Source organism: Pseudonaja textilis, chromosome 7 (genome assembly GCF_049901715.1).
Source record: "Pseudonaja textilis isolate UNSWEBS1 chromosome 7, rPseTex1.2, whole genome shotgun sequence".
Classification (NCBI taxonomy): domain Eukaryota; kingdom Metazoa; phylum Chordata; class Lepidosauria; order Squamata; family Elapidae; genus Pseudonaja; species Pseudonaja textilis.
This window is the reverse complement of record NC_141996.1, coordinates 60,463,548-60,491,310: the sequence shown is the minus strand read 5'-3', so window position 1 is coordinate 60,491,310 and position 27,763 is coordinate 60,463,548. Positions and strand designations below refer to the sequence as shown.

General features: G+C 39.4%; 1 protein-coding gene across 1 annotated transcript in view; it reads right to left on the bottom strand.

Moving 5' to 3' along the window:
* The window catches only part of CFAP47 (cilia and flagella associated protein 47), a 410,718-nt gene that overhangs the window by 13,636 nt on the left and 369,319 nt on the right, over positions 1-27,763 (bottom strand). The window contains exon 40 of the mRNA XM_087937909.1: positions 16,852-17,020. Coding sequence (XP_087794035.1) covers positions 16,852-17,020 — 169 coding nt within the window. The remainder of the gene's footprint in view (positions 1-16,851; positions 17,021-27,763) is intronic.

Here is a 27,763-nt window from a genome sequence, read left to right as displayed (position 1 = left end):
GGAATCTGGATTATTTTGATGCTGCAGGGGATATAAATAAATAAATATAGTAAAATATAAGTAGAGAGGAGTAGAGATTAAGTAGAGAGCTAAGCATTAAGTAGAGAGCTAAGCTACTCTTTAGGCATTTGTTATCTCGCTGTTGTAAAAAAGATTTCCTTAACCTTTCACTTGTTGTAAAACAATTATAAACACATGCCTGCAATCAGTTACACCCCTCTCCTATTAAGACCCATGATTGTCCCATCTAAATCAATCTAAATCCATCTGTTTTCTTGGATTGATACAATTCACCCCAACATCACCCCATGGGAATGAAATGTATCTCTCTGGGAACTGTAACCTCCATTCCACACCTTTGAAGTATGCTGTTAATAGCTTCCTTAAATGGTCAATTGTGATCAATTAGATGGACAATAGGAGAAGAGATAGGGAGAGATTTGTCTTTTGCAGGAAAGATGTAAATCTAAGTTAGAGAGTTTTACAATGCAGTTACTCCACTTCTAAGAATCTTAAAGGTACAGGGCATTTTTCTGTATTTTTCTGTATTTCCTCCCATGTCTCTTGTGATGTGCTAGGAACTTCTTTCCAGATCTTTAATTTTGATCCAAAGAATAAAAGTCTACTTTCTTTGATTTGCAAGCCTCCATTTAAGTCTTTGTTTTGGTTCATTTTTGGCTTAAGCGTACTGCCAGACCTTACAGTGCCTCTAACAGAGAAGAAAATTGGCAGAGGAGTTTATTAGGACAAGGCTGCCATGCAGAGGAAGGCAGACATAGTCCTTCACTTATGACCACAATTGAACCCAAAAATTTGGTTGCTAAGCAAGAGCGTTGTTAAGTGAGTTTCATCAAATTTTACTCAATCCATGACATCGCCTGGGTCTAACGGTCATATGTAGGCTAGGGAAGTAAATCTGAAGGCATGTGCAATATTCTAATGTACAGGGTTATAGTTAAATGTGTGGCAGAAAATGGACTATGGTTGTGTTTTTCCAAATGCGGTGAGGTTGAATGTATATAGTTTTAGCTCTGTGTGTGGTTGTGTACATACACACAGTATATATAGTAGATAGTGTATCTTTTTGCGTGTCTATACACACACTATACCGTGTAATATGTATGTACACATGTTATGACTCCCCTTCAAAATTCAAACGAACAAAACAGAAAGCAGCCGTTTCACATTTAAATCAAACGGAAAGAAGTCTTACAAGATAACGACTGGCAGAAACCACAGCATAAATCTTTACTTTGTCCGGCAAACCAGTCCTGGCAATAAATCTCCAGTCTCAGAGCTTCTTGCTGTAACGTCCTCACTCAAATAGTCATTTTGTTCCTGGCAAAATGTACCAGCCCAGCTGTGTCCTTTTATACTCATTGAGGCAACGTGCTAATTTACTGACTCGCTCTCCTCATTCGCTCCAGCTGATTTTGCCTTCTCAACCGTCTTCTATTTTTTACATTTAACCACAAATTTTCCAAGTTCTCATCTCCACTAGAAGACTCTCTCAAAACTTCCCTGTCAGCCATTCCCGGCTGTTGATCAGATAAGGAACCAGAGGAGGTCAAAGGTCCTGACAATTCTAATACATCAGGTCTGTCGTCCTTTGTCATGTCCATCTCCTCATCCTGGTTATCAGTCAAATCACTAAGCCATGCCGGCTCATATTTTTCTGCCATGACCTCCTCACTTGAACTCATATCAGTCACAGGAGCTGAATCCAAGCCCGGAGCCACAACACTATCCCTCACCGCAGGGCCCTTCCCCCGAGTCTGATGATACGGATGCGGTTTCGAAGGGAAACGTTCATGAAAGTCCCGAATGATGTCTGGAGCATGAACTGCAGACACATCCGTCCATGAGCAAATTTCTGAGTCATCCACTCTCCTCCCGACTAAATACTGGAAACGACCCTTGAGCCAACGCGAATCAGTAACGCTGACCACCGTGTCATCAACCTCCACCTCCTCACGGGGCGTTGATGGGGAAGTCGTACCAGCTGGAGCACGCAGAGGACAGTCCGGGGAGTCAGGAACCAAAGGAGAGCGATGGAATACAGGGTGAATACGCATGGAGCGCGGTAAGGTGAGCCGGTATGCCACAGGGTTGATAACCACCTCAATCGGGAATGGACCGATGAAATGATGGTCCAATTTCCTAATTGGGCGATCGATCCGAAGGTGTTTCGTGGACAACCACACCTTGTCACCACAGCTAACGGAGGCGGTGCTAGACGTGACCGGTCTGCAAACCATTTATAGTCCTCTTTCGCTCGTTCAGGTTGTTGCCTTACTAAATGGTGGACCGCTTGTAGTTCCTCCAGAAAATCTTGGGTCTCAGGAACTGGTGAATCCATCCAAGTTAATGGGAAGAAGCGCGGATGATAACCTACATACGCGAAAAATGGCGTTACCCGAGTGGAGGTGTGCTGCGAGTTATTAAAAGCGAATTCTGCCAATGGGAGGTATTTCGCCCAATCGCTTTGTCGCTGATTAACAAAACACCTCAAATATTGGGTAAGAATGCCAATCACCTTCTCAGTCCCGCCATCAGTTTCCGGATGGTGCGCTGACGCTAAGCACACCTGAACTTGTAGCGCTGCCATTAACTGTTTCCAAAACTGCGCAGTAAACTGAACCCCACGATCAGAAACCACTCTATCTGGCAGTCCATGCAGACAAAAGATATGCGGTAAAAATAGCTGAGCCATAGTGCGGGATGAAGGTAATCTCCGACAGGGAATGAAATGAGCCATTTTAGTCAGCATATCAACTACCACGAGCACCGTCGTGAAGCCCAACGAGGATGGTAAATGCGTGAGAAAGTCCATGGAGATCGCTCCCCATGGTCTGCCTGGAGTCGGCAATGGTTGGAGGAGTCCAGGGGGCGCACCCGACGCTGCTTTTGCTTGCCTACACTGGACGCAAGAAGCGATGCAAGAGAACACATCGTGACAAACCCGAGGCCACCAAAAAGTCCGGGTGACCAAATGCAAGGTTTTATAAAATCCAAAATGGCCAGCAGTGGGGTTATCATGACATTGTGTCATGATGAGAGCTCTCAACGACCTGGTAGGTACGTATAATAAACCCCGATGTCGGAGCAAGTCCTCTTCAATGGACCATGGAGAATCAGGTCCGACGTCCCCCTGTCTCTGCTGCGTCCATGCATCCAATCATTGCGCCTCTCGTATGCGAGCCTGCAAGTCTACTGGATCTTGCAGTACGGCCAAGGATTCTGGTGGCATCAGACAAGCCTTCCTGGAATGCAGCCATATGAGCCAGTTCGTTCCAGTTAGAGTCCATACACAGCAAATGAAATTCTGCAACGTATTCCTGCAGGGAACGTTTCCCCTGATTAATGTCCTGTAACCGTCTGTCCACAGTTTGTATCTTAATTGGGTTCTCAAACATCACTCTCATTTGTTGGAGAAAACCCTGGAAATTGTTCAACAACGGGCTATCTTGAACTAACAAGGGAGTAGCCCAATTAGCAGCCTGCCCGGTTAATAAACTGATCATAAATCCTACTTTAGACCGGTCGGCTGGGAAGTCTTCAGGCCTCAGAGAGATAAACAATTGGCATTGACCCATAAATGCCAGGAACCTGTCCATTTGCCCAGAAAATTTCTCCGGCATGGATACTGGGCTTTTCCTCACAGGAGGGGCAGGGGGAACAGCAGCAGGGCTTGGTAAGCTGGAAACATAATTCAGCAATTGTGTTACCTGATTCTGAAGCGTCACATTGCTTTGCAGTAGCTGATTAATTTGTTGTTGTTGCTGCTCTACCAAACGCTGCAGTTGATTTGAATCCATCTTGCTTTAAAGATGGTTTGTTTGGGCCAGGAACAATAATGTTATGACTCCCCTTCAAAATTCAAACGAACAAAACAGAAAGCAGCCGTTTCACATTTAAATCAAACGGAAAGAAGTCTTACAAGATAACGGCTGGCAGAAACCACAGCATAAATCTTTACTGTGTCCGGCAAACCAGTCCTGGCATAAATCTCCAGTCTCAGAGCTTCTTGCTGTAACGTCCTCACTCAAATAGTCATTTTGTTCCTGGCAAAATGTACCAGCCCAGCTGTGTCCTTTTATACTCATTGAGGCAACGTGCTAATTTACTGACTCGCTCTCCTCATTCGCTCCAGCTGATTTTGCCTTCTCAACCGTCTTCTATTTTTTACATTTAACCACAAATTTTCCAAGTTCTCATCTCCACTAGAAGACTCTCTCAAAACTTCCCTGTCAGCCATTCCCGGCTGTTGATCAGATAAGGAACCAGAGGAGGTCAAAGGTCCTGACAATTCTAATACATCAGGTCTGTCGTCCTTTGTCACGTCCATCTCCTCATCCTGGTTATCAGTCCAATCACTAAGCCAGGCTGGCTCATATTTTTCTGCCATGACCTCCTCACTTGAACTCATATCAGTCACAGGAGCTTAATCCAAGCCCGGAGCCACAACATACACATATGGCATATATACATAGGATTAAATAGTGTATTTTGGATGTTCAGTAGTAGTAAGTAAATAGAGAGGGAAATTGTATCTCTGAGACAAGGAGAGGCCAGGCAAAGCACCCCTTGATGTGAGTGATGTCAAGTTGGTCACTCCCACCCAATCACATGACCACCCAGCACACCCACCCAGTCACATGACCACCCAGCCATATGACCACCAAGCCACGCCCATCAAATAAGCCACACCCACAGAACCAGTAGTAAAAAATTTTGAATCCCACCACTGCCTTAAACATACACACAGAGCAAACATGCACGCATCTCATGGCACCGGAGGAACTTGCCCACCCATCGTCTTCTCACAGAAGATTCTGGAGTACATCATGAGAGTACCAAGAGGCTGAATTTCACAAGTAGGCTCCTTATCCTACATTCTCATTGGAGGTAGTCCTCGACTTATGGCCACAACTGAGCCAAAATTTCCATTACTAAGCAAGATTTAAGTGAGTTTAGCTCTGTTTTGTGATTTTCCTTGCCACTGTTAAGTGATGTTCAGTAGTAATAAATAAATAGAGATTGTTGAATCTTTTGAGGCAAGTGGCCAGGAGGCGGAGCCAAGCATGGTGAATAATGTTGAGTTGGCCAAGTCCACCCAGTCACATGACCACCCAGCCATGCCTACCCAGGCAATCATTAGGGCAGAGAACTAGTTATTATTTGAATCCCACCACTGCACAGGGCATCTCCAAACAGTCAACTCGCTGTGGGTATAACTCACCATGGATGGCCAGAGGGAGAGCTGGGCAGAATGCAGGTGGAGGCCAGGTGCTTCTCATTTTCACGCACACCACTGCCACTGCTGCCACCACTGCTGTGGCAACAGGCGGTAGAGTGGTAGTGGTAGCTGGGCACCTCCCATTTTTCACACACACTGTGGCCATCCTAGACCAAGCCAAGAACAAAAATGCCAGGGAATTTTTAGAACTCTGGCAGTCTGACAAATTAGCTATCAATAAACATATAGACATGCAGCAAGATTGCTCTATTCACAGAAATGGAAGATCATCTCGACCCCCACAATGAATGTATGGCTGCAAATACTGATGGAGTTAGCAAAGATGGCTAAATTGACTGCTCTGATTAAAGAAAAAAACACAGATTTATTTCGATTTGGAAACAAACCACTTCTGGACTTTGTGCTTGAGGTGGAAAAACATGAAACTTTGACCTTGGATTTTACCAATTAGATAGATTTGTTGTAACAGAAATAGCTAGTTTCTATTATGAAAAAGTAAAAAGTTGAGGGTAGATCTTAATGCCTTATTTAACTGCACCGAAAGAGTTGGAAGTCAATGCCTTTTTTCCTCTTTTTTCCTTTCCTTTCCCCACTAATTTCCCTATTATTTGCTTTTGTATTCTCTTTTTATGTTATGCTATAAACTAATAAAAATTATATAAACAAGAAATATGAAATATAAATAAATGATAGCATGCATTTCAAGAACAGTAAAAAAATAAAAATAAAAAACCAAATAGACATAAACAGTATCTAAGCGACAATCAACAAACCAAAAAGGGAATAAAAAGTCCAAAACACCTCTCCACCAACAATCAGCACCCAGATGAGCATAAATTAACTCCAAGATTAATATCAGACCAATAATCAAGTAAACTATATCCCCAATCAAAGAACTGCCAGACAAGGTAACAGTAAACAGCCCAACCAAAGAACCTCTCAGATAATCTCCACCAACATTTGTCAGGGCAAGCCATTATAAACTGAGAGCAAACCCCGCTCCTTACTAGCACTGATGATATTACCTATTTTGGAACGTCTGCAAGAAAACAACTAAGTTCAGAGAGCACCAAGGACCCCACAAATCCTTTTCTGTTGTGGTACCTGCTTTCTGGAACATCATTCCACAATAGAATTGCCCCAGTCCTATTGGCTTTACATGACATCTTAAAAACCTGGCTTGCTGAGCCTGGGGCTCAAGTTATGTGATTAAAATCATATCTTGGTTATGTTGATGATATTGGTTGGTTTTATCTCAGCTCCTTTTTATTTTTGCCTGGATGTTATTTAAGAAGTTTTTGCCTTTTTTATTCATTGTTACCCAAAGTTATATGTTTGAGAGGGGAAACCATATAATTTGAATAAATAAATAAAATTTGCATCCAATTTTGTGTTGTACTGCTATTTTAATCTATAGGGCTTAGTTTTAATAGCTGGTTATCAACCATTGTTAATGCCATGTAAACTGCAATGATTTACCAGGGTCAATATTTCTTTTTGATTATAGAAATATCTATTTGTGTCTATGTACAAAGTTGTAAGAGTTGTCCTTTTATTAAAACATGTAAAGGGGAGGAAGTTTACTGAAACATCATTTAAAATGGCTAAATTTTAGAACTACTTTAGAAAAAAGCTACTTCTGAAATAAATAAAATTTTATTGATGGTTAGCATGGGGTCTTATTTACTATAATATTACAAATCATTAATATTAAAATTATTTAATATTTAATTTTAATATAATTAAGGTTCTTTTTTGCATAACTGCCAAGAATCACTTTGGATTGCAGCCAGATACAAATAGAATAAACAAATGAATGTATATCATATTGAGTGACAAGATACAATCAGGCATTTGAAATCATTCTGAAGACATTCTTAAATATAGGAGTCTGAATTTCTCAAATGCTTTTTGTGCATCCAGAAAAACAAGGGCCACTTGTTTTCCTGGATGCATTTAGTAATATTCGAATACGTTCATTACTATTCTGATATTATCTCTTATTTGCCTATACGGCAAAAATCCATTTTGATCATTATGTTATCATTATCATTATCATTCATTTAAAATCTTCTTCATTCTTCCTGCTATGATACTCATAAAAATTTTGTAGTTGGCATTCAAGAGTGAGATTGGTCTATAATTTTTGATTTGATTGACACTGCTACCTTCTTTTGATATCAAGGTAATATATGATTCCCTCCACGATTCAGATATTTTTGCATTTAACACAGCCTCATTGCATACTTCCAATAGTATTGGTTCCAATAATTCCCCTAATTTTTGATATAAAATAAACCATCTGACCTCGGGGTCTTATTTGCCTTTCATTTTTGGATTGCTTCCTTCAATTCTATTAATGTGATTTCTCTAATATATTTCTTCTTTCTTCCTCAGTTAGTGATATGCTATCTATTTTAAAATACTGATCTATTTTCTCTATTGCTATTATTTTTTGACTATAGAGATCTTCAAAGTATTTTAGGGCAATCCTTTTTTCTTCTTCATTATTTTGTAGTATTTTTAATTCATCTTGAAGTTGGTATGTTATGTCTCCTCTTGGAAATTCAACAAACAAAACGGAAAGCAGTCGCTTCACAATCAAATCAAACTGAAGGAAAATAACAAGATAACGGCTGGCAGAAACTGTTAGGACTCCCCTTCAAAATTCAAACAAACAGTCAGTAACGTCCTCATTCAAAACAGTCATTTTGTTTCTGGCGAAAGGCACCAGCTCAGCTGTGTCCTTTTATACCCATTAAGGCAACGTGCTAATTAACTGGCTTGCCCTTCAGATTAACGTTTCCTGGTTCTGACGTCAATCCACGATCTAACAGTCATCAGATTCAAAATTCCTAACAGGACCGATCCTTCCAATCACAACACTATCCCCCACCGCAGGGCCCTTCCCCCGAGTCTGATGATTAACTTGATGATGTTTCGTTGACAACCCCACTCTGTCTCCCACAGCCAATGGAGGCGTCGCTTGTTCCAATTGTCTCAGGTGGTCTACACATTGGAGACTTGGAAAAGAAATACCGTTCTGCGACCAAGCCACCAACGGATTGTGCAAACGCAACCAGGACATTCCGAGCACCAAAGGGAGATGAAGGTTCGAGGTGATATAAAAACTTATCGCCTCCTCATGATCCCCAATGATCATACGCACTGGCTGGGTGGTGAAACGAATGGGCCCAGACTTGAGCTCACGCCCATCCACGGTTTCCACCTTAATGGGTGGATGTACAGCAACCAATGGGATCCCATAGTGCGTAGCAAAAGCTCGGTCCATAAAGCTGGTTGTAGCCCCTGCGTCCACCAACGCAACCGCAGGAATTCCCTCCTTCTGTGACTGTAGAAAAATTCGAGTGTCCAAAAGTAAATGCCGAGGAGGGCCAGGATTTACTTCAGCAATTTGAGGTGGGGATGTGAAATGTGTCCGACCTAGGGTTTCCTTGAGATCAGGTCTACCCTGTTTTCCTGACGAGACAAGAGTGGTTTCAGGTACGGATCTGCGGGTCCCTCTCCGTTTGCAGGAATTAACAAAATGTCCCAGACCCCCGCAATAAAGGCACAAGCCTTCCTGGAACCTTCTCGAACGTTCTCGCACCGTTAAGCGAGGGCGGAGTGCGCCTAACTCCATCGGCTCCTCAACATTAACCGTGGGTTGTGCACGAGAAAACGATGATGGTTCCATACCGAGCCGTTTGTGTCCACGTTGCTGTAAACGAGCTTCAATTCGTAAGCACTGAACTATCAATGCATCCAAAGTTAAAGCCCTCTCTGCATGGACCAGCTCATCTTTGATGGCATCAGACAAGCCTTCCTGGAATGCAGCCATATGAGCCAGTTCGTTCCAGTTGGAGTCCATACACAGCAAACAAAATTCTGCCACGTAATCCTGCAGAGAACGTTTTCCCTGAGTAATGTCCCGTAACCGTCTATCCACAGTTTGTATCTTAATTGGGTTCTCAAACATCACTCTCATTTGTTGAAGAAAACCCTGGAAATCATTCAACAACGGGCTATCTTGAACTAACAAGGGAGTAGCCCAATTAGCAGCCTGCCCAGATAAAAGGCTAAGAATGAATCCTGTCTTGGCCCGATCATTTGGAAAGTTTTCAGGCCTCAAGGACATAAATAATTGACACTGCCCCAGAAATGCCGGGAACATGTCCATTTGCCCAGAAAATTTCTCCGGCATGGATACTGGGCTTTTCCTCACAGGAGGGGCAGGGGGAACAGCAGCAGGGCTTGGTAAGCTGGAAACATAATTCAGCAATTGTGTTACCTGATTCTGAAGCGTCATATTGCTTTGCAGTAGCTGATTTATTTGCTGTTGTTGCTGCTCTACCAAACGCTGCAGTTGATTTGAATCCATCTTGCATTAAAGATGGTTTGTTTTGGGCCAGAAACAATAATGTTATGTCTCCTCTTGGAAATTCAACAAACGAACGAACACAAAGCAGCCGTTTCACAATCAAATCAAACTGAAGGAAAATAACAAGATAACGGCTGGCAGAAGCTGTTAGGACTCCCCTTCAAAATTCAAACAAACAGTCAGTAACGTCCTCATTCAAAACAGTCATTTTGTTTCTGGCGAAAGGCACCAGCTCAGCTGTGTCCTTTTATACCCATTAAGGCAACGTGCTAATTAACTGGCTTGCCCTTCAGATTAACGTTTCCTGGTTCTGACGTCAATCCACGATCTAACAGTCATCAGATTCAAAATTCCTAACAGGACCGATCCTTCAAATTACAACATTGGTATATTATTCTTTTTTTCCCCCAATTTATAGGCCAGCCATCTCCCTGGTTCATTTGCACTTTCAAAATAATTTTGCTTCATAAATTTAAGGTCCCTTCTTCTTGTAATAGATTTAATTTGTTGTAATAGATTTAATTTGTGTTTGGCCAAATTCAATTGTTCTTTAATTTGATCTCTCCCCAAATTTTTTTTGCATTTGCTTTTCTAGATCCCCAATTTCTACTTGTAATGTATTGTGTTGCCCCCATTTCTCCCTGTTTCTTTTTGCCATATAGGATATTGTTACCCCACTCGTGTATTTTATCCCATACGATGGTGTATGTTGCATATCCCATACGATGGTGAATGTTGCATATCCCATACGATGGTGTATGTTGCATATCCCATACGCAATGATGTATCTTGCTTTTTACTTTTATCAAAAAATAGTCCCTGGACTATTTGGGTTTCTTCAGCGACAGACCAAAATCCACAATCGTGTGCGGTTTCAATGTGCCCGCTGCTGGAGTGCCCCGATCCTTTGGATTTGGGGCTGAAGCCACCCCGTAGAGGTGGTGAAGAGGTGGGGAGATTGCTAGCTGAATGGAGGGGAGCTGCATCTCTCCTCCTTGGCTGGTCTAAACTCCCTTTCCCGAAGGCGGTTGCAGCGGTGGTCAGAAATGGCCACCTCAAAAAAGAACCTGACTGGATAAGATTGTGCAGGAGGAAGACAAAGAGGAAAGCAGCACAGACCGGGCAAAACAACAGAGAACATCTAAGCAAGGTACCCTGAATCTAAAAGTATTTAGAGGGATACTTCTGAAAGAAGATTTTTTAAGCGGCGAAGGAGAGAGAAAAGGATGTTAAAAACCCTTTTTTACCTTTATATTGACAATTACAAATAGTATGGAAAGAAATTTATGTTAATCTATTTTGACACTAATAGGCAACTTTAAGCTGAAATCTAAGTGTCAAAAGGGAAATAAATATTTTTTTGGGGTCATTTTAAAACCTTAAAAAGGAGAAGAGTGGAGGCAAAAGGGTGGAACTTGGAATAATGGAAAAATGGAGTACCACCTGGAAAAATAAAGAGGATTAACAGTAAAACTTTGAAAAGACTCCTGAGGATACATTGTAACTGAAATCTTATTAAAAGATACAGTAACCCACAGAAAGGAAAAGTAAAGGAAAGAAACAAGAAGGAACAGTCTGGGATCATTTGGTGATTTAAAAAAAAAGTTTTTGGCATTGGTTTTTTTCCTTCTTTTTCTGTTTTTACTTAAAGTCAATGGGTGGTTGTTCAAAAGTGCTTAAAATGGCATCACTCCTGGAGGAATTGAAGATGAGTCTCAAAAAACAGAAAGAAGATGCAGAAAGGGGAGGAAGATCCTTTGGCTTCATATTTGAATTTCCTGAAATGGAGATCCTGAACAATGAAAAGCAAAAGGAAAAGCTTCAAGAGCAAGAAGAAGGGTGGGCAAAGAAGAAGCCATTTTTAATGATCAAATAATGCAAAGTGTGGTAAAAAGAGGAAAAAGGGGGAAAGGAGTTAAAAGTTTGAGATCAAAGGGAAAAGCCAAAAAGAAAACTAGTCTGAAAAAGATGTATAACAGCAAGGAGAAGCAGAAAAGAAAACTACAGAAGGAAAATCAGAGAGAGAAGGGTATAAAAAAAGGGATGAGAAAAAGGGGTAAGATTGAAAGGGAAAGAGTTTATGAGGGACAAAAGCAGGAAAAGGGGAAACGTACTGGATTAAAGGTATTTGCTCAGCTAGAAAACAAGAGACAATGGCTAAATTAAGAGTGAGGATTCTGCAAAGGTACAAAAGATAGTGTGACAGTAGAATACTGTAATGAGTTAGAAATGAAATAAGTAAATAATCTATGAGAAAAAACTGTATTGTATGTTTATTTATAATTAATGCAATAATAAAGAAGGGAGGGAAACACTGTAATTGTTTCAAAAGATTGATAAGATATTTAAAAAAATGTGAAAGATTTACAAGGCCATTTACCAGTACTAGAATGAATTTAAATAACTATTTTGTCTACTAATGTTTATATATACAGTATATATTATATATTGCTTTTGCTAGGAAGTACCAAGCAGAGTCTGAATGATGAGATTTACATGGTATAAAATAGATATTAGAAATTTGAATGTTATAATTATAGAATGCACAAATTTAATGTTTAATGAGAATTCATATGATAATAACAATAAGACTTAAAGGTGTTGCACTCCGATTGGCAATTACAGGGGGAATTTTGCTTTTTAAGAATGTTGGAAGAGAACATATGAAATTGTAAACAAGACAGACAAAAGTATAAGTATAATGAATAAAAAGATATAGAAATTTAGGTAAAAAAATACATTTGAATAAGAAGAAAATGAGATAACTATAAAAGAAAATTAAGAGAAGTAAAGGGAGAAATAGTGAGAAGTTGGAAAAAGAGTAATAAGGTATGAAGTTAAATACATAAGATGAATATGCATATGAAATTGTGTCTGTATGGAAATGTGATAACCTGGAACCATGCTGTACTCAAATAAGATGTTTTATTGGTTTTGTTAAAACTCAATAAAACTTCATTTTAAAAATTAGTGCCAATTCATTTGAAGTTTTTTGATATATTCTTCTTCTTAATAGTATCTGGGAGTTCAAAATCCAACTTTTTCTTTTCCTTTTCTGACCTCTCCAGATTATTTTAGTGGGGTTATGGCCTGCCCAGGTGTTTGGGGAAATTTCAATTTTCTCTATTTCTTTATCTTAATCAATATTTGTCCATCCCATGTCAATCCTTGAGTATGATTTATGTGGGTTTGAGTAAAATGTAAATTTTTGTTCTGTGGGATTTAATTTTCTCCATACATCAATTAGGTTCAATTCCTCCATCATATAAAAATCATTTGTGGTAGTATATTTCTTTTTTTAAATTTCTTATTATCACAAATGTAGTCTTTAGCAATCTCTACTATTCCATTGTAGTCTCCCACTATGCATATATCTTTATGACCTATCTCAACAATATTTTCATGCAGTTTTTAATAGAAGTTTTTGGTTTTTATTAGGTGGATAAATATTTACTAGTAGCATCTGTCTTTTTCCCATCTTTAATTCTATTATTAACCTTGGGGTCTGCATAAATTTGCTTTGCTTCTAACTCTTCCCTAACCACCACCCCTTTCCCCCCCTGCCAATGCAGTATGGAATTTTCCCAATTTATTACATTCTAAATACTTTTTATCTTGGTTCTTGATATGTACCTCTTGAAGGCACACAATATCTATGTTTTGCTTAACCAGTTTTGACTGTATTTGTTTTCTCTTCACTGCAGCATTTAACCCATTTATATTTATTGATAATAGTTTTAGTTCTTTCTTCATATTCCTATTAGTCTATCTCTTTCTAGTTTCTATTAGTTTTCTTGTTCCTTTGAGTTCTAGTTCTAACGCCTTCTTCCTTCTGGGTTTCTTGTGTTTCTTTTACTTTATCTTCCTGGTCTTCTATCTCTAATTCTAACTGGCCTTCTTCCTGGGTTCCTTCCTCTAGCTTTTCTCCACTGCTATCATTTTCTTCCATTCCTGTCAATTGGTCATATAATTCTTGGGCTTTGTCCAGGTTGTCTATTTTTATCTTTTTTTTCCCTGCCATGAAACCAGCATGACTTCTGGGATAATCCATCTAAACAGGATGTTCCGTTTACTTAATTGTGCTGCCAGGTAATGATAATCTTTGAGTTGTTCTCTAACTCTCCTTGGTATTTGTTTGAGAGTGATAATTTCTTATGGTCTCCTCCCTCGTTACTTTATATATTATGTCCCTGATGTACTTCCAGGCAAATCTGACATGCACTTCTCTAGGTAGCCAATGTCTTTTGGCGTAGTTAGTCTGGACCCTGTAGACTTAGTCTATCTCTTTCATAATCTCTTTCCAGGGTTTCTGCTATCAGTTCTGCCACCAATTTTCCCAGGTCTTCATCCTTAGCCTCTAGGAATCTGAATTTCTAATAATCTATTTGCTTGCTTGCTGTTTGGAAATATGTATACTATCATATTTTTTCATCTTTGACACTGGCCACTATCTTCCTGCAGGCATTTATAACCAGAGCACTGCTTCCTTAAATAAAAAAAAGCAAGTCTATAATTGGGGGGTTGAAAGGTGAGAAATAAAGGTAGATGGATGAAAAAAAAACATGCAAGCCAATCTAAGGAAGTTTGGAAGAACAGATGCTGTAAAGGTGGTACAGAGCGGAAAACTTTATGCTCGGTTAAGTATGCCTCCCATGATTTATAAAGGTATGTTCTTGATCCCTTATGCTTCTCTAACTATATGTTGTATAGTTATTTTTCAAATACTTTATTCCATGGCAAGTTTTATTTCTTCTCCATTCTAGAAATGCATACATGATCCTTCTTCAGATAATAATCAAAAACATACTTTTTGCAAACAGTTTAGAACAAATGAATGCAGTGTCATCAATTGTGCTCTCAGAAAGAGAGCCAGATCATAATATTAATTATTATTAAATTTTGTATCTCATGTGAACTTTACATACTGTACAGAGAAATTGGCTTATTCTCATAGCTTGCTTTTTAAAAGCCAGTAGAACACTATATAAAGAAATATCAGCCAGATGAATTTAATTCTATGATCAACATTACCAAAATTTTACACAAGTCATATTTGAAAAACAGCTTATGTTGTACTGGAGTAAAGGAAACAGCATGAATAAGCATCTTTAAAATGAGACATACTCAATTCTAACGAGTCGTGCGCTGCTGCTGGTTCAGACAGGTTCTAGTGAACCAGTAGTTCCAATGATCAGCTGGCACCACCTACCCACCTTCGCCCAATCCTGTCCTATATTTCCATTTTTCTGAGCTCAGCTGATTCATTCACAGTGGATTACCGTGCCTCAGTTGTTTTACTTACCGCTTCCCTAGAAGGTAAGCTTTTTAGGTTCAAATTGGTGTTTTTGAACACTGCATGCTCACAAAACCAGTTGTTAAACCAGTTACAGCCCACCACTGGTTCTAATTATACTTCAGACTTAGAAGAAATGATTTACTAAAAAATTATAGTTTCAGGACTCTCTTCCTCCCAGAATTTAGGTAGTTTTAAAATGCCACTTCAATTATAAGGTAAGATTGGTATCGTTTTATCAGTGGCTCTTTTTTAACCTTGTTAGGAAAAAAACTTGAATCACCTTTCTGTTCTTCTAATTTGAGGAAGATTTGTTTATATAATAACTGGTTTGTCTTCTAGTTTGTGTGTGTTTGTTTGTTATAACTTCTAATATTGGTTTCTTCTTAAGGCAAAAGTAAGAACTAAATTTCACAACTGAGGGAATCCCGAGGGAATAAAATTTCACAGCTGATGAAAGAAGGTTCACCTTTATTATTATTTTTTAAACTAAGCTAACATTCTCCATGTTTAAGACATACAGAAGAAAAACCCTCACACAAATTTAAAAAATAACAAAAAACAGCCATGCATGGGAGCTCTGGTTTCAGATATACCCTTATAAATATATACCTGCAGTAATTGTTAAAATAAAAACTCACTTTAATATACCACCATTTAATATAGGATTTTGGAAGAAATGGGCAAATTTCCATATTGATATCTCTTTAAATGTCCATCACACCTCAAATTGTCTGGACAAGGTATTTATATTTACATTAGTCTGCATCAGGATTTGCAATGAGCAATGTCATTACAAGTAGTCTTTGACTTATGACCACAAAAATTGTCATTAAGTGGTGCTGACATAAATGAGGTATCATATGACCATGATTTGCAACATGCTTCCTTTTTGACTTTGCTTGTTGGAAGCCGGCTGGGAAAGATGCAAATAGTGATCCCATGGGTTCACATGGGATGCTGAAATCACTGTAAATGTGCAAACATTTACAGCTGACAAGAACCATGTCAGAGCCTTTGCAGTGTGACTACCATTATGAGACAACCCAGGAGCAAAACATAGCACACAGTTATATACAGCAACATAAGTGGTAGGCAAAATAACTTACAAGAAAGCAAACTTTCTTCTTCTTAATTGTAACTGTTAATTGTAACTCTTGTAATTCTTAACTCTCTGCAATGAATACTGGACACAAGGAAAGAGAACATGGCCTCTATAATGGCTGCAATTATATAAACACTTCTTAAAGGGATAGAACCCATCCCTAGTCTTAAAGGGAAATACCAATGCTATGCTGATTAATTCTTAATTGCATCAGCCAGACTTACAGCATCTGGCAACTATTACTGTTGCTGGTCAGCTCATAAATCTTAATACCTCAACACACCAAAATCATGATCACATGACTGCAGGAATGCTGGGATGCTGTAAATATGAGAACCAGTTGTAAGTCATATTTTTTCAGTACAGTTGTAACTTCAAGTGATTGTTAAACAAATGGTTATAATTTGACCACTATCTGTACACAAATTACTTAATTTGACCCAAATGTTATTTGTATTTGTATATTAAAGTCTTCATGTAAATTACATAAGCCACTAAGAATGAATTTAACAAATATGTAAGAGTAACAGTGGCTCATTAAATCAAGGTTTTCTTGTAATACAGTGAAAAAATATGTTTACATTTCATAAACTATTTGTTTTCTTAGGAACTTATAATTCTGAAAGTACTGCATGAAAAATGAGTACAATTACAATAATTTTCTAATTTATTTTATTTTTATTAGGAAATAAAACCTTTTTCAATTGCTTGAAAATTTAGCTATAGAAATATTGTCTTCATATTCATCAGGGAGGAAAGATATCCCTTAAATCTACAAGTGTGGTATCAAGAATCTCATTCTTAGGGCTCACCTTTATTACCAGAGTTGCTTTGTGTTTTTTGCTGTACATACTAGGCTTGAATCCAACAGTAATGCAGGTTCCTGCTGTGTCAAGTGGAAGAAGCTCCCCAGCTTGAGGAGATACAGTGAATTCAGGATCACTGCCTGGTAGAAAGTATGCTGTGTAAGGCTCTGGGTATCTAGCAAAGAAAAATAAATTAGCATATGCAACAATAATTCAAAGTAATTTGTGTTCTGCTACAGGATATCAGCAATTAAACATTAATACTATCACATAGCATCCTATTATTTATCTTTGCCATGTCTGATTTTCCTGAAAAATTTGCAGAATACTAAAAGAAATGACTGCTTTGGAAAAGGAAGTACAATATCATAGCAGTATGACATCTGCATGATGAAAATTTATATATTTATTTAAAAAAATTATATGGCTGCACAACTCATTCTCAATGACTGGGCAGCTTACAAAGATAAAAATCTCATATATAAAACAACAAGAAGTGATTAATCCCCCAGCAACAACAACAAAGTCAAATAAGCCACTTCATGGATTCCATCCCACTCTGGGTTCCCTAGGCCCTTTGGCAAAACCAGGTCTTCAATTTTTCCTGTTGCAACATGTTATCTAATAACTTGCTTGCTGGGCTAATAACATTGACTTGCTGGGCTAGATGCTGATGTTGCTGATAGTGCAGATGCGTTTTTTTCACCCTATTTTGCTTATATTTGTATTACTTGTCATTTTGATTAAGTAATAAGCTATTTAGAAGAAACAATCAATAATAAATCAAATGGTACTCTACAATGCCATTTACAGAATAAACTCCAAAACATTCCACCACAAAATTCCCTTTGTTTTCCCCTCTTCTTATTTTCAGTCCACAGGCAACTTCATACTCTTTACTATTAGGATTCACAAAACCAAATTATCCAAAGTTTTCTTCAAAAGGTTGTTCTCTTCTTAATAAATTTCTAATCCACAAAGGCCCACCAAACGCCAATATTGTATCAAAAAATTTATAAGTCACCAAAGGGGAAAGCTTTAAAAAATCTTCCACTTGATTTAAAACAAATACTGCTGCTTTCCAGCTTCAATTTACTCAGTCTGTTTAGAATCCATATAAATTCAGAGAACCACAATATTTAGAAAGTCACAATGTTTCCACGTAAAGAACTTAATTTTTTAAACTTAAATGGAAAGGAAATAATTCAAAGAGAAAACTTTTACAAAAAGAATATAAAATTGGAATTGGTAATTGTACAGGATTTGGCACTAAACAGGCATTATTTAAAATGCTGAAATTGACTGTGGAAAAAAGGAAATAATAGCCAATAGTTGGAAAATTAGTAAAGCTAATGAAAGTTTAAAGAAACGGGGAAAAAAGGTGGAAAATGAAAACTGGATTAAGAGTGAACCTGCTGTTAAAAAGAAAAATTCTGCAGATCCCTTAAACTATATTACCTATTTAAAGTATGAGCTTAAAAGAAAATAAAAGGAACTGTATTACAACAAGACCCCAGAAAGTGGAAATATTGAAACCAAAACAGTGTAGGAATTTATGAAGATACTATCCCTGGATTTGTTGGGATTTTTTTTGGATGCTTTGAAAAGGAATAGACTGATCAAACTTGGGAAATAAAGACTTAAGGACATTGGCTTTAAAAATTAAAGGAAGATGCTGATTTAAATAAAAACTGCAGAACAATCAGACAATTGGATACAAAAATAAAATAAGCAAAACAAAAATGACCGAAATATGCAAAAAAATAAGGCTGGAACTTCAAACTATGAAAGAAATGATAAACAGAAGCTTGGACTTTGTGAATAAAATATAGAACATGCAAGAAAATTTAGAAATGGTGATTCCTCATGAAGGGGTGTGTTTTAGTAGTTAGGATATATAAACATAGATTTTGATGAGCCTGGAATTGATATTTTATTATAGAATTATTATTAAAGATATATAAAATATCAATTAGAACAAAAATAAGAATTAATAATTTAATTGGCACAGATATGAAAACAAGATCTTATTATAGGATTATTATTTAAGATATTGAATTGTTTATGGAATATGCAAGAAAATGAACATGATAGTATGGGGAAGGAAATACCATGTGGAATCTGACTGAGAACATATATATACATAGTATATGGTAATAGATAAAAATGATTATATTGTTATTAGATTATATAATTTGTTAAAGGAAAATAAGATGGAAAATATGATTTGTGTCATGTAATGAAATTAGACAAGGATGTGTGTTCTAATATACAATGGTGGCAGAATGAATACTAAAAGGGGTAACTATTGGATAATACAAATTAAGATAAAATTATGAATGATTAATGGAATGGTGTAATTTGATAAAATTTGCAAATATGACAAACACAAGAATATATATTAAGCAAAAAGAGTGATTAAGAATATAGAGATTGATATAAAGTAATGTATGAGAATATAAAATGGAAAATTGGTAATTGGTAATGATATGAAATTAGATAATAGATAATAGATGAATATGTAATTATGGTCATATCTGATTTTAAAATGTAAAAAACCTGGAACCACACTGTTCACCCAAAGATGTATTTAAAGAAATAAAAATTAAAAAATGTATTAAATATAACTTCTTCTCTGTAAGAATTAAGTCCAGTATGGCTGTTATAGTTTCCTTCTCTACTTTTTGGACAGCAAAGAGTCGGCTAAATTGCTTAGGAACTTATTTGATTTCTCACTTGATTTCTCACTTGATTGATTGGTTTCATCTTTGGTTTCATGCATATCTCTAGCAATATAATCATCCTTTACGTATGGAGTGCAACTTCACCACCTCTTTTATGGGCTCCTGTTTTTTTTGAAGAGTTTGTATCCTTCTATCAGTAAGTTCCAGTCACGAGTTACATCCCATCAAGTTTCTATTATTCCAACTATATCATATCAACTATATCATATCATGTATTAATAGTTCAAGTTCACCCTGTTTGTTCCCCAGACTTTGTGCACTTGAGATCTTTATGTGTGACTCTGGGTATGCTTTCTATGTCTCCTATTTGGTGTTTGAGCTTGTCTTCCTTTGCATTCCACCTTACTTCCTTATTTGACTTGCTTTCTATGGTTTTGCTTGGAATTAGATCCCGGAGATCTGAAAGATTGGTCACCTTCCCCCTCAATTTTAGTTTAAAGTCCTCCTGATAAGTTGAACCAGTTGTTTTCTGAAATTCTTATCTGTCTTTGTGAAGTGCAGTGCATCCCTTGCCAAAATCCCATCATGGTGATGATGGTGCAGGAATCCAAAGTTTACAAAGGTGGTAAAAAGTAGCAATAGTTTTTGTAATATGCAAAAACCTTTTATTTGCTCTGCAAAGTAAGAGTAAAAACTAGAAATCATTTATTTTCTAATTATTTATTTCAAGAACATAAGTACTAGAAAGCTCATACATGTCTTGATACAGCACTTTTTCAAAGAAAACATGGCAGCAGTTTTGCTCCATGTTTGACTTTCAAAGACATTTTGCTCCATGTTTGACATTCACTTTCAACCATCTATTACTTTATAGGGCAGATCTTTCAAACACACTACTTCTCTGCTCTTCATTAAAATAGTCCCAACTTTTTTCAGACCCAAGGTGCTTTTCTCCTAAGCAAACTGGACCTTTGGGTTTTTTTTCCTTTGAAAACATTTTACTTCTCATCCAAGAAGCCTCTTCAGTTCTAACTGACTTGTGGGGAATGGAATGGGACAACTTGCCACAGCCAACTTGCTGCAGCCAACTCGCCATGGGACAGTTTAACAATTCTACTTAGTTATTTAAAATAAATAAATATTTAATTTTTTGCTATTAACATTTCATTCTGTACCTTCCTTTGCATCCTTACTTTAATTATTCTATTCCACCATTTCTTTTATATTAGTGTAACACTTGTCCTGCAGCGAGTTGTCCTGAGTTGAGTTGACCATGGCAAGTTGGCCATGGTGAATTGTCTTAGACCTGTGGGGAATGGGCCAAGAAAATCCAGTTGGTTTTTGGAAAAAACCTTGGGACAACCATGATGTCAACCCTGAAGCTGGTCTCACCAAGGCCATTTTTCAGGCTTCAGTGTTGCCACACTGAGGGATAGGGAGGAAGGAATAGAGGTAGCTGGACTTTTGTAGCCAAAACAAAATACTAGTTTCTCTATTCACAGGAGAATAGTTTTTCCTGTGAATCAACGACATTCCAACAACTGGCTGGAGAGAAGAAACCAGGCAACTGGTTAGCACCTAGATTGGACAATGTGACATTGTTTGGAAGTGGGGAGGATGGCTTTTTAATTAAGTGCAGGAACTCTCAGAATTGGTTTTCACCAGTCTGTGCCAATATGATATCTTCAAATAAAACTGTTCTTTGAGGAATCTACCTGCCTCAGAGTTCTATTTGCTATGCTGTATTACTTGAAATGCTGACGCATGACCTGGATGACTGAAAATCTCTAGAGACAACTTTTTTCAGACTTCCAGGGAAACCTGAAAATAAGGTGCTGCTGCTGTAAAATTCTATTGATTCCGTATCAGGGAGATGTGAAACATTTTTTTCTAAATCATTTGCAAAGCATTCATAGCCCTAGCAATGAAAGTAAAATTATCTGACTTCTGTTATTTAGGTAAAGGTTTCCCTTGCACATATGTGCTAGTCATTCCTGACTCTGTTATATAGACATAACTAAATTTATTTTCAATACCTGCTGAAAAAGCAAAATTCATACTTTTATTCCAAGATGAAGAAAAATTATTGGTGTATCTATCTGTAACAAAATACAAATGTCAATTGGCTAATTAAAAGGTAGGAATGGGGAAAACACTTTCCAAATAAGATAAGATTATTTTCTAATTTCATTTGATATGCAAAATCAAGGTTGCACCATAGCCCTTTCAATAAATATTTTTTATATCTTTCCTGAAAATATTTAATTTCTCACCACTATCAACCCTTACCAGTAGAGTATAGCAGGGGTCGCCAACCTTTTGGACCTCAAGGACCACCAAACTCATTATTTAAAATCCAGAGGACCACTAATGTAAATTTTGACTGATGTGGCTTGCTGACATTGGTGGGAGGGAAAAGGAGAGAGAGAGAGAGAGAGAGAAGGAGGGGGAAAAAGAGAAATCCGATCTAACCTCGAGGGCTGGGGATTTTCTTTCTCTTTCTCTCTTTCCCTCACATCTCCCCACCCCCTCCAAGGCAGCCACATTCCCAGCATGCTTTTGAGCTTCATTCTCAGGCTTCATGCAAGGAAAGCAGCAGAATTCTTTCTATGCCCCCAAACTCCCCCAGAAATGAGTCTTTGCCGGCACAATCTCTTGAAGCAGGATGCCTTGCAGGGTCCCAAAGACTCGTTTCTGGTGAAGTTTGGGGGAGAGAAAGAAAGACTTTTGCTGCTTTCCTTGTTTGCAGCCAAAAGCAGAAGAAGAAAGAAACAGGAGAAGCAACCTGGTGGCCAGGCAAGTTCCCCCCTCTGCCCTTTCCCCCCTCCCCTCACTACCTCGTGTTGTTCCTAATGCAAGCAACGCAAGCCTTGTGTTCTCCCGCAGCCTGCATTAATTGCTTTGGGGGGGGTGCTTTGGGGTAGCATTTCTCTCCGGACCACCAAAATTTTCTCGCGGACCAGTGGCCCGCAGCCCACCGGTTGGCAACCATTGGAGTATAGCATTCACAGGCCAATTGCTTCACTTTTGTGATTTAAAATAAACTAGACAGGTGGCCTTTGAATTTCATTAGTTGCTGTGAATATTGCAAATCAGTTTTATGAAACAAAATCAGAAAATCCTGAAATCATCCCTGGAATTGACACACTCTAGATTGCAGATGTCATCTCAGAACCACTGTACCACATATTCCAAAAATCCTGGAGCACTGGGAAACTACCAGAGGACTAGAAAAGAGCCAATGTGGTTCCCATCTTCAAAAAAGGGGAAAAAAACAGATGCGGAAAACTACAGACCAATCAGCTGAACATCAATACCCGGGAAGATTCTGGAAAAGATAATAACAAGGCTGCCAACATCTAGAATTGAGTAAATAACTAGAAGTCAACATGGGTTTGTTAAAAAGAGATCATGCCAAACCAATCTTATTTCATTTTTCAATATAGTGATCAAATTAGATGACCAGTGAAATACTGTGGATAGTCTTCAGCAAGGCATTTGACAAAGTAGACCACAACCTACTTCTTACTCTAGCTTACTTTTTAGTAAGCTAGAAAAAAGTGGGATAGATAACATCACCATCAGATGGATTCATAACTGGCTGACAAACTGTACTCAATAAATATGCCTTAATGGTACTCCGTCTACATGGAGGAAAGTAAGCAGTGGGGTAACACAAGATTCCATCCTAAGCCCTGTACTCTTCAATATGTTCATAAATGATTCGATGAAAGGGAATTTACCAAATTTGTGGATGGTACTAAACTGGCAGGAATAGCCAACACCCTAGATCAGGGGCTGCCAACCTTTTGGACCTCAGGGACCACACCAAACTCATTATTTTAAATCCAGCGGATCACTAATGTGAATTTTAATTGATGTGGCTTGCTGACATTGGTGGGAGGGAAAAGGAGAGAGAGAGAGAGAGAGAGAGAGAGAGAGAGAGATGGAGATGTGATCAACCTCAGAGGGTGATGTTCTCTCTCTCTCTCTCTCTCTCTCTCACACACACACACACACACACACACACACACACACACACCTCTAACACCCACCCACCCCCTCCAAGGCAGCCCCATTCCTAGACTGCTTTTGAGCTCCGTTCTCAGAGGGAGGGGGGAAAAGAGAGATCCAACCTAACCTCAAGGGCTAGTGATTTTCTTTCTCCCTCACACCCCCCACCTCCTCCAAGGCAGCCACATTCTTAGCCTGCTTTTGAATTCCATTCTCAGGCTTCATGCAAGGAAAGCAGCACAAGTCCTTCTTTCTATCCCTCCAAACTCTGCCAGAAATGAGTCTTTGCCAGCGCAGCATCTTGGAGCAAGATGCCTTGCAGGGTCCCAAAGACTCGTTTCTGGTGAAGTTTGGGGGAGAGAAAGAAAGACTTTTGCTGCTTTTCTTGTTTGCAGCCAAAAGCAGAAGAAGAAAGAAGCAGGAGAAGCAACCTGGTGGCCAGGCAAGTTCCCCCCTCTGCCCTTTCCCCCCTCCCCTCACTACCTCGTGTTGTTCCTAATGCAAGCAACGCAAGCCTTGTGTTCTCCCGCAGCCTGCATTAATTGCTTTGGGGGGGGTGCTTTGGGGTAGCATTTCTCTCCGGACCACCAAAATTTTCTTGGGACCACCAGTGGCCCGCAGCCCACTGGTTGGTGACTGCTGCCCTAGATGATAGGTTCAAGATCCAGATGGATCTTGATGGACTGGAACACTAGGTCCTATGTACCAAAATGACATTCAATGTAGAGAAAAGTAAAGTCTTACACTTAGCCAAGAAAAACCAAAAGTACATATATAGACTGTGTGAAACCAGGCTTAATAGCAATAACTGTGAGAGGGATCTTGGAGTCTTTAGTGGACAACCAATTAAATTTGAGCCAACAGTGTGAGGCGGCAGTCAAAAAAGCCAATACAATCCTAAATTGCATTAACAGAGGGATACAATCAAGATCAATCAAGCGGTACTAAAAGCCTTACCCAATTCCTGTTAACAATTCTTCATATATTTTAGTCTTTAGTCTCTAATCATCCTGGTTGCTCTTCTCTACACTTTCTAGTCTCAACATCTTTTTTATAGTGTGGTGAGCAAAACTGGATGTGGTATTCTAGGTGTGGTCTTACTAAGGTTTTATGGAGTGGTATTAGTACCTCACTTGATATTGATTGCATCCCTCTGTTAATGTAACTTAGGATTGCATTGGTTTCTTTGGCTGCACACTGCTGGCTCATATTTAATATTTTGTTAGATAGGGCCCAGTGCTAACACTGGGTCTAAGATGGAACCTTGTGGCATACATCTTGGCTTTCAGGAGTTTTACACCTTGCAGGATTTCCATAGAACAGTCCTTGGGGTGATGGGGGATAGGACATCACATTCCTTTTCATTGAATGCCTCCTTAAGTCCCAGTATTGTTGGGAGATGATTTGTGTTTTTGGCACTGATTCAGATGCTGCTTTTGTGCGCTCAAGTCTTCCTCTTTCTTCTCTCTGCTAGCTGGGCTCACCCTGGTTTCTTTGGGGGGGAGGTTCCTTCCCTGTTATGGCCACGCATCTCTCTCCCTTTCCCCAATATATGATGGGTTTCTAGTTGGTCAGCCAGACTAAACCCAATATCACAGCTTCTGCCATCTTAGGGGCAACCATGAACTGAATGGTTTCTTGGTGAGTTCCTAACTTAAGGTGCACAGGCTCTGCTAGGTAAGAGGCAGGCAATGATGGAGCCATTGACCTGTTTGAATTTCATAGCTTTCTCACTTGCAACCCCAACTTGCAAACTGTCTGCAGGCTGACAGTGCACCCCGAGTCTATTAGTGCTTTTACGACCCCCTTTGCCCCAAATGGGGCACCACAATCTCTACTTGGGCTGACAGGGGGTAATAGTTCTGTTTAGCATCAGGTTGTCTTTCCCCTTGCTGACACCCTTGTAAAGGCTCAGCTGGGGACTGTCGTCAGTCAGAGTTCCCTCCCCTTCCCTGCTGGAGGGGGGAGAACTCTATGATCTGATGTGCCAGTCGCAACTTCTTCCCCCACTTGGTCGGCTTCCTCATTTTTGCTGGGCTCATGATCCTTGGGGTTGAGATGGTTGCTGATGCTGGACAGACTGCAGCTCTATGGCCTTCCTGACTGCCTTGGAAACATAAGCTGGGCCCACACCTCAGGGCTTCAGGAAATGCTGAGACTTTCATGGTGGGGTTCCTCCAGTCCAGTGACCATTTCTCTTGGCTCATCTTTGAGCTGCCTTCTACTCCTCTGCTTCATTTGATCCAGCTCCACTTTTACTACCAGCTGATACCAGTCATGGATCCATTCATGTATTCCTCAAAGTAGGTAGGTATGGTACAGCTCTCGGTTCAGGCCTTCTCAGAAATAGTGGACCAGGAGCCACTCCAGCCAGTGCCTCAGTCTTCCTGCTAGCTTTCGGAATTCATGAATGTATTCAGCAGCCAGTCTATTTCCTGATGGCATGGATATCAGGTTACATGGGATGGGCCAATATCCTGGTGGGCCCCCACCCGGGGGAGCCGTCACAAGCTGCGCACCTACTACCACCAGTTGTACTTGAGGAGGGCTGGCCATGCCAAGGTATTGGGGCACCGCCTGCTGAGGTCCAGCAGTATTTTCCCTAGAACCTGGAATGGCTGGGGGATGACCGCCTGCATGGGTCTGCCTGCTTCCAAGGTTGCCACTCCTCTCATTCTTAGCTGGGATTAAGGCAATGGGAGTGGGAGGATCACTACAGGTTGACTGGCTTCTGCTCCAGAAACTTGGATCACTTGCCATTCTGGCTCCAGTCCCTGCAATTCCAACCCATCAAACCTCTCTCTCAGCTGTTCGACTGATGGGCTGTGGCAGGCTGCCATGTATCTTTCCTCTGCCAGCTCTTCCCACTGTGATACATTTTTCTCCCTCCATGTCAGGCCCTGGGTGAATGCCATTCCAAGAAGAAGTCAGGGAAACTCAGCTTTGGATGCCTTTGGCACCATACCCACTGCTCTTCACCAGATATAGAGTCCTCCAGCCACCACAACTTCCCCTCTCACTGCCAGCTGTTTGGTCTTCTCTATTTGCCCTTTTGAACAGGTGACCACTGTCTGGGTGCTGATGTTCCAGGGGACTGGAAAAGAACTGAAGTGGTTCCCATCTTCAAAAAAGGAAGAAAAAAAACAGACCCAGGAAACTAGAGACCAATCAGCCGAACATCAATACCCAGGAAGATACTGGAAAAGATAATAAAAAAACAAAGCTGCCAACATCTAGAAATCAGTAAAGTAAAGACTAGCATTCAGCATGGGTTTGTTAAAAGCAGATCATGCCAAATCAATCTTATTTCATTCTTCAACATAGTGATTAAATTAGTAGACCAGAGAAATAGTGTTGACATAATATACTTAGATTTCAGCAAGGCATTTGACAAAATAGACCACAACCTACTTCTTGGTAAGGTAGAAAAAGGTGGGATAGATAGCATTACCATCAGATGGATTTGTAACTGGCTGACAAACCGCACTCAACAAGTAGTCTTTAATGGTACTACGTCTACATGGAGGGAAGTAAGTAGTGGATATGTGATGACCCTGAGGGAAATGGGGGAATTGAGGGACTACATCCATAAAAACCTGGCAAGGGATTTCATTCAGCCCCCAAATCCTGAGTAGCAGCCCATGTGCTATTTAAGGAGAAAAAATGGATCATTGAGATTATGCATAGATTGTAGCGGGATAAACGGCATGTGTATATAGAACATGTACCTGCTCCCCATAAAAGATACGCTGCGACATTTAGCTGAAGGGAAAGTGTTCACCAAACTGGACCTCAGGGAGCTATATTACCAAGTGAGAATCAAAGAAGGCGATGAATGGAAGACCTCCTTCAATTGCCGATTAGGATGCTATCAGTTTAGGGTGATGTTCTTTGGACTACAAGAGCCCCAGCCGTGTTTATGAAGCTAATCAACAAAGTGCTGCATGAGCACCTATACTAAGGGGTCCTAGTATATTTGAATGACATTCTCATTTATTTAGAGTCAATGGAGGAACATGTGAAGCACATAAAGTACTGGAGCTCCTGAAGCTCCTAAGCTGTATGCTTAGAATATAGAGTGTCTTGTGAAGGGGTGGAGATGGACCCAGAGAAGGTAAAAGCCATCCTAGAATGGCAAGCCCCACAGACCCGCAAACAATTGGAAAGTTTCCTGGGCTTCACAAACTTTTATAGGCAATTCATCCTCTCCTTTGCAAAGA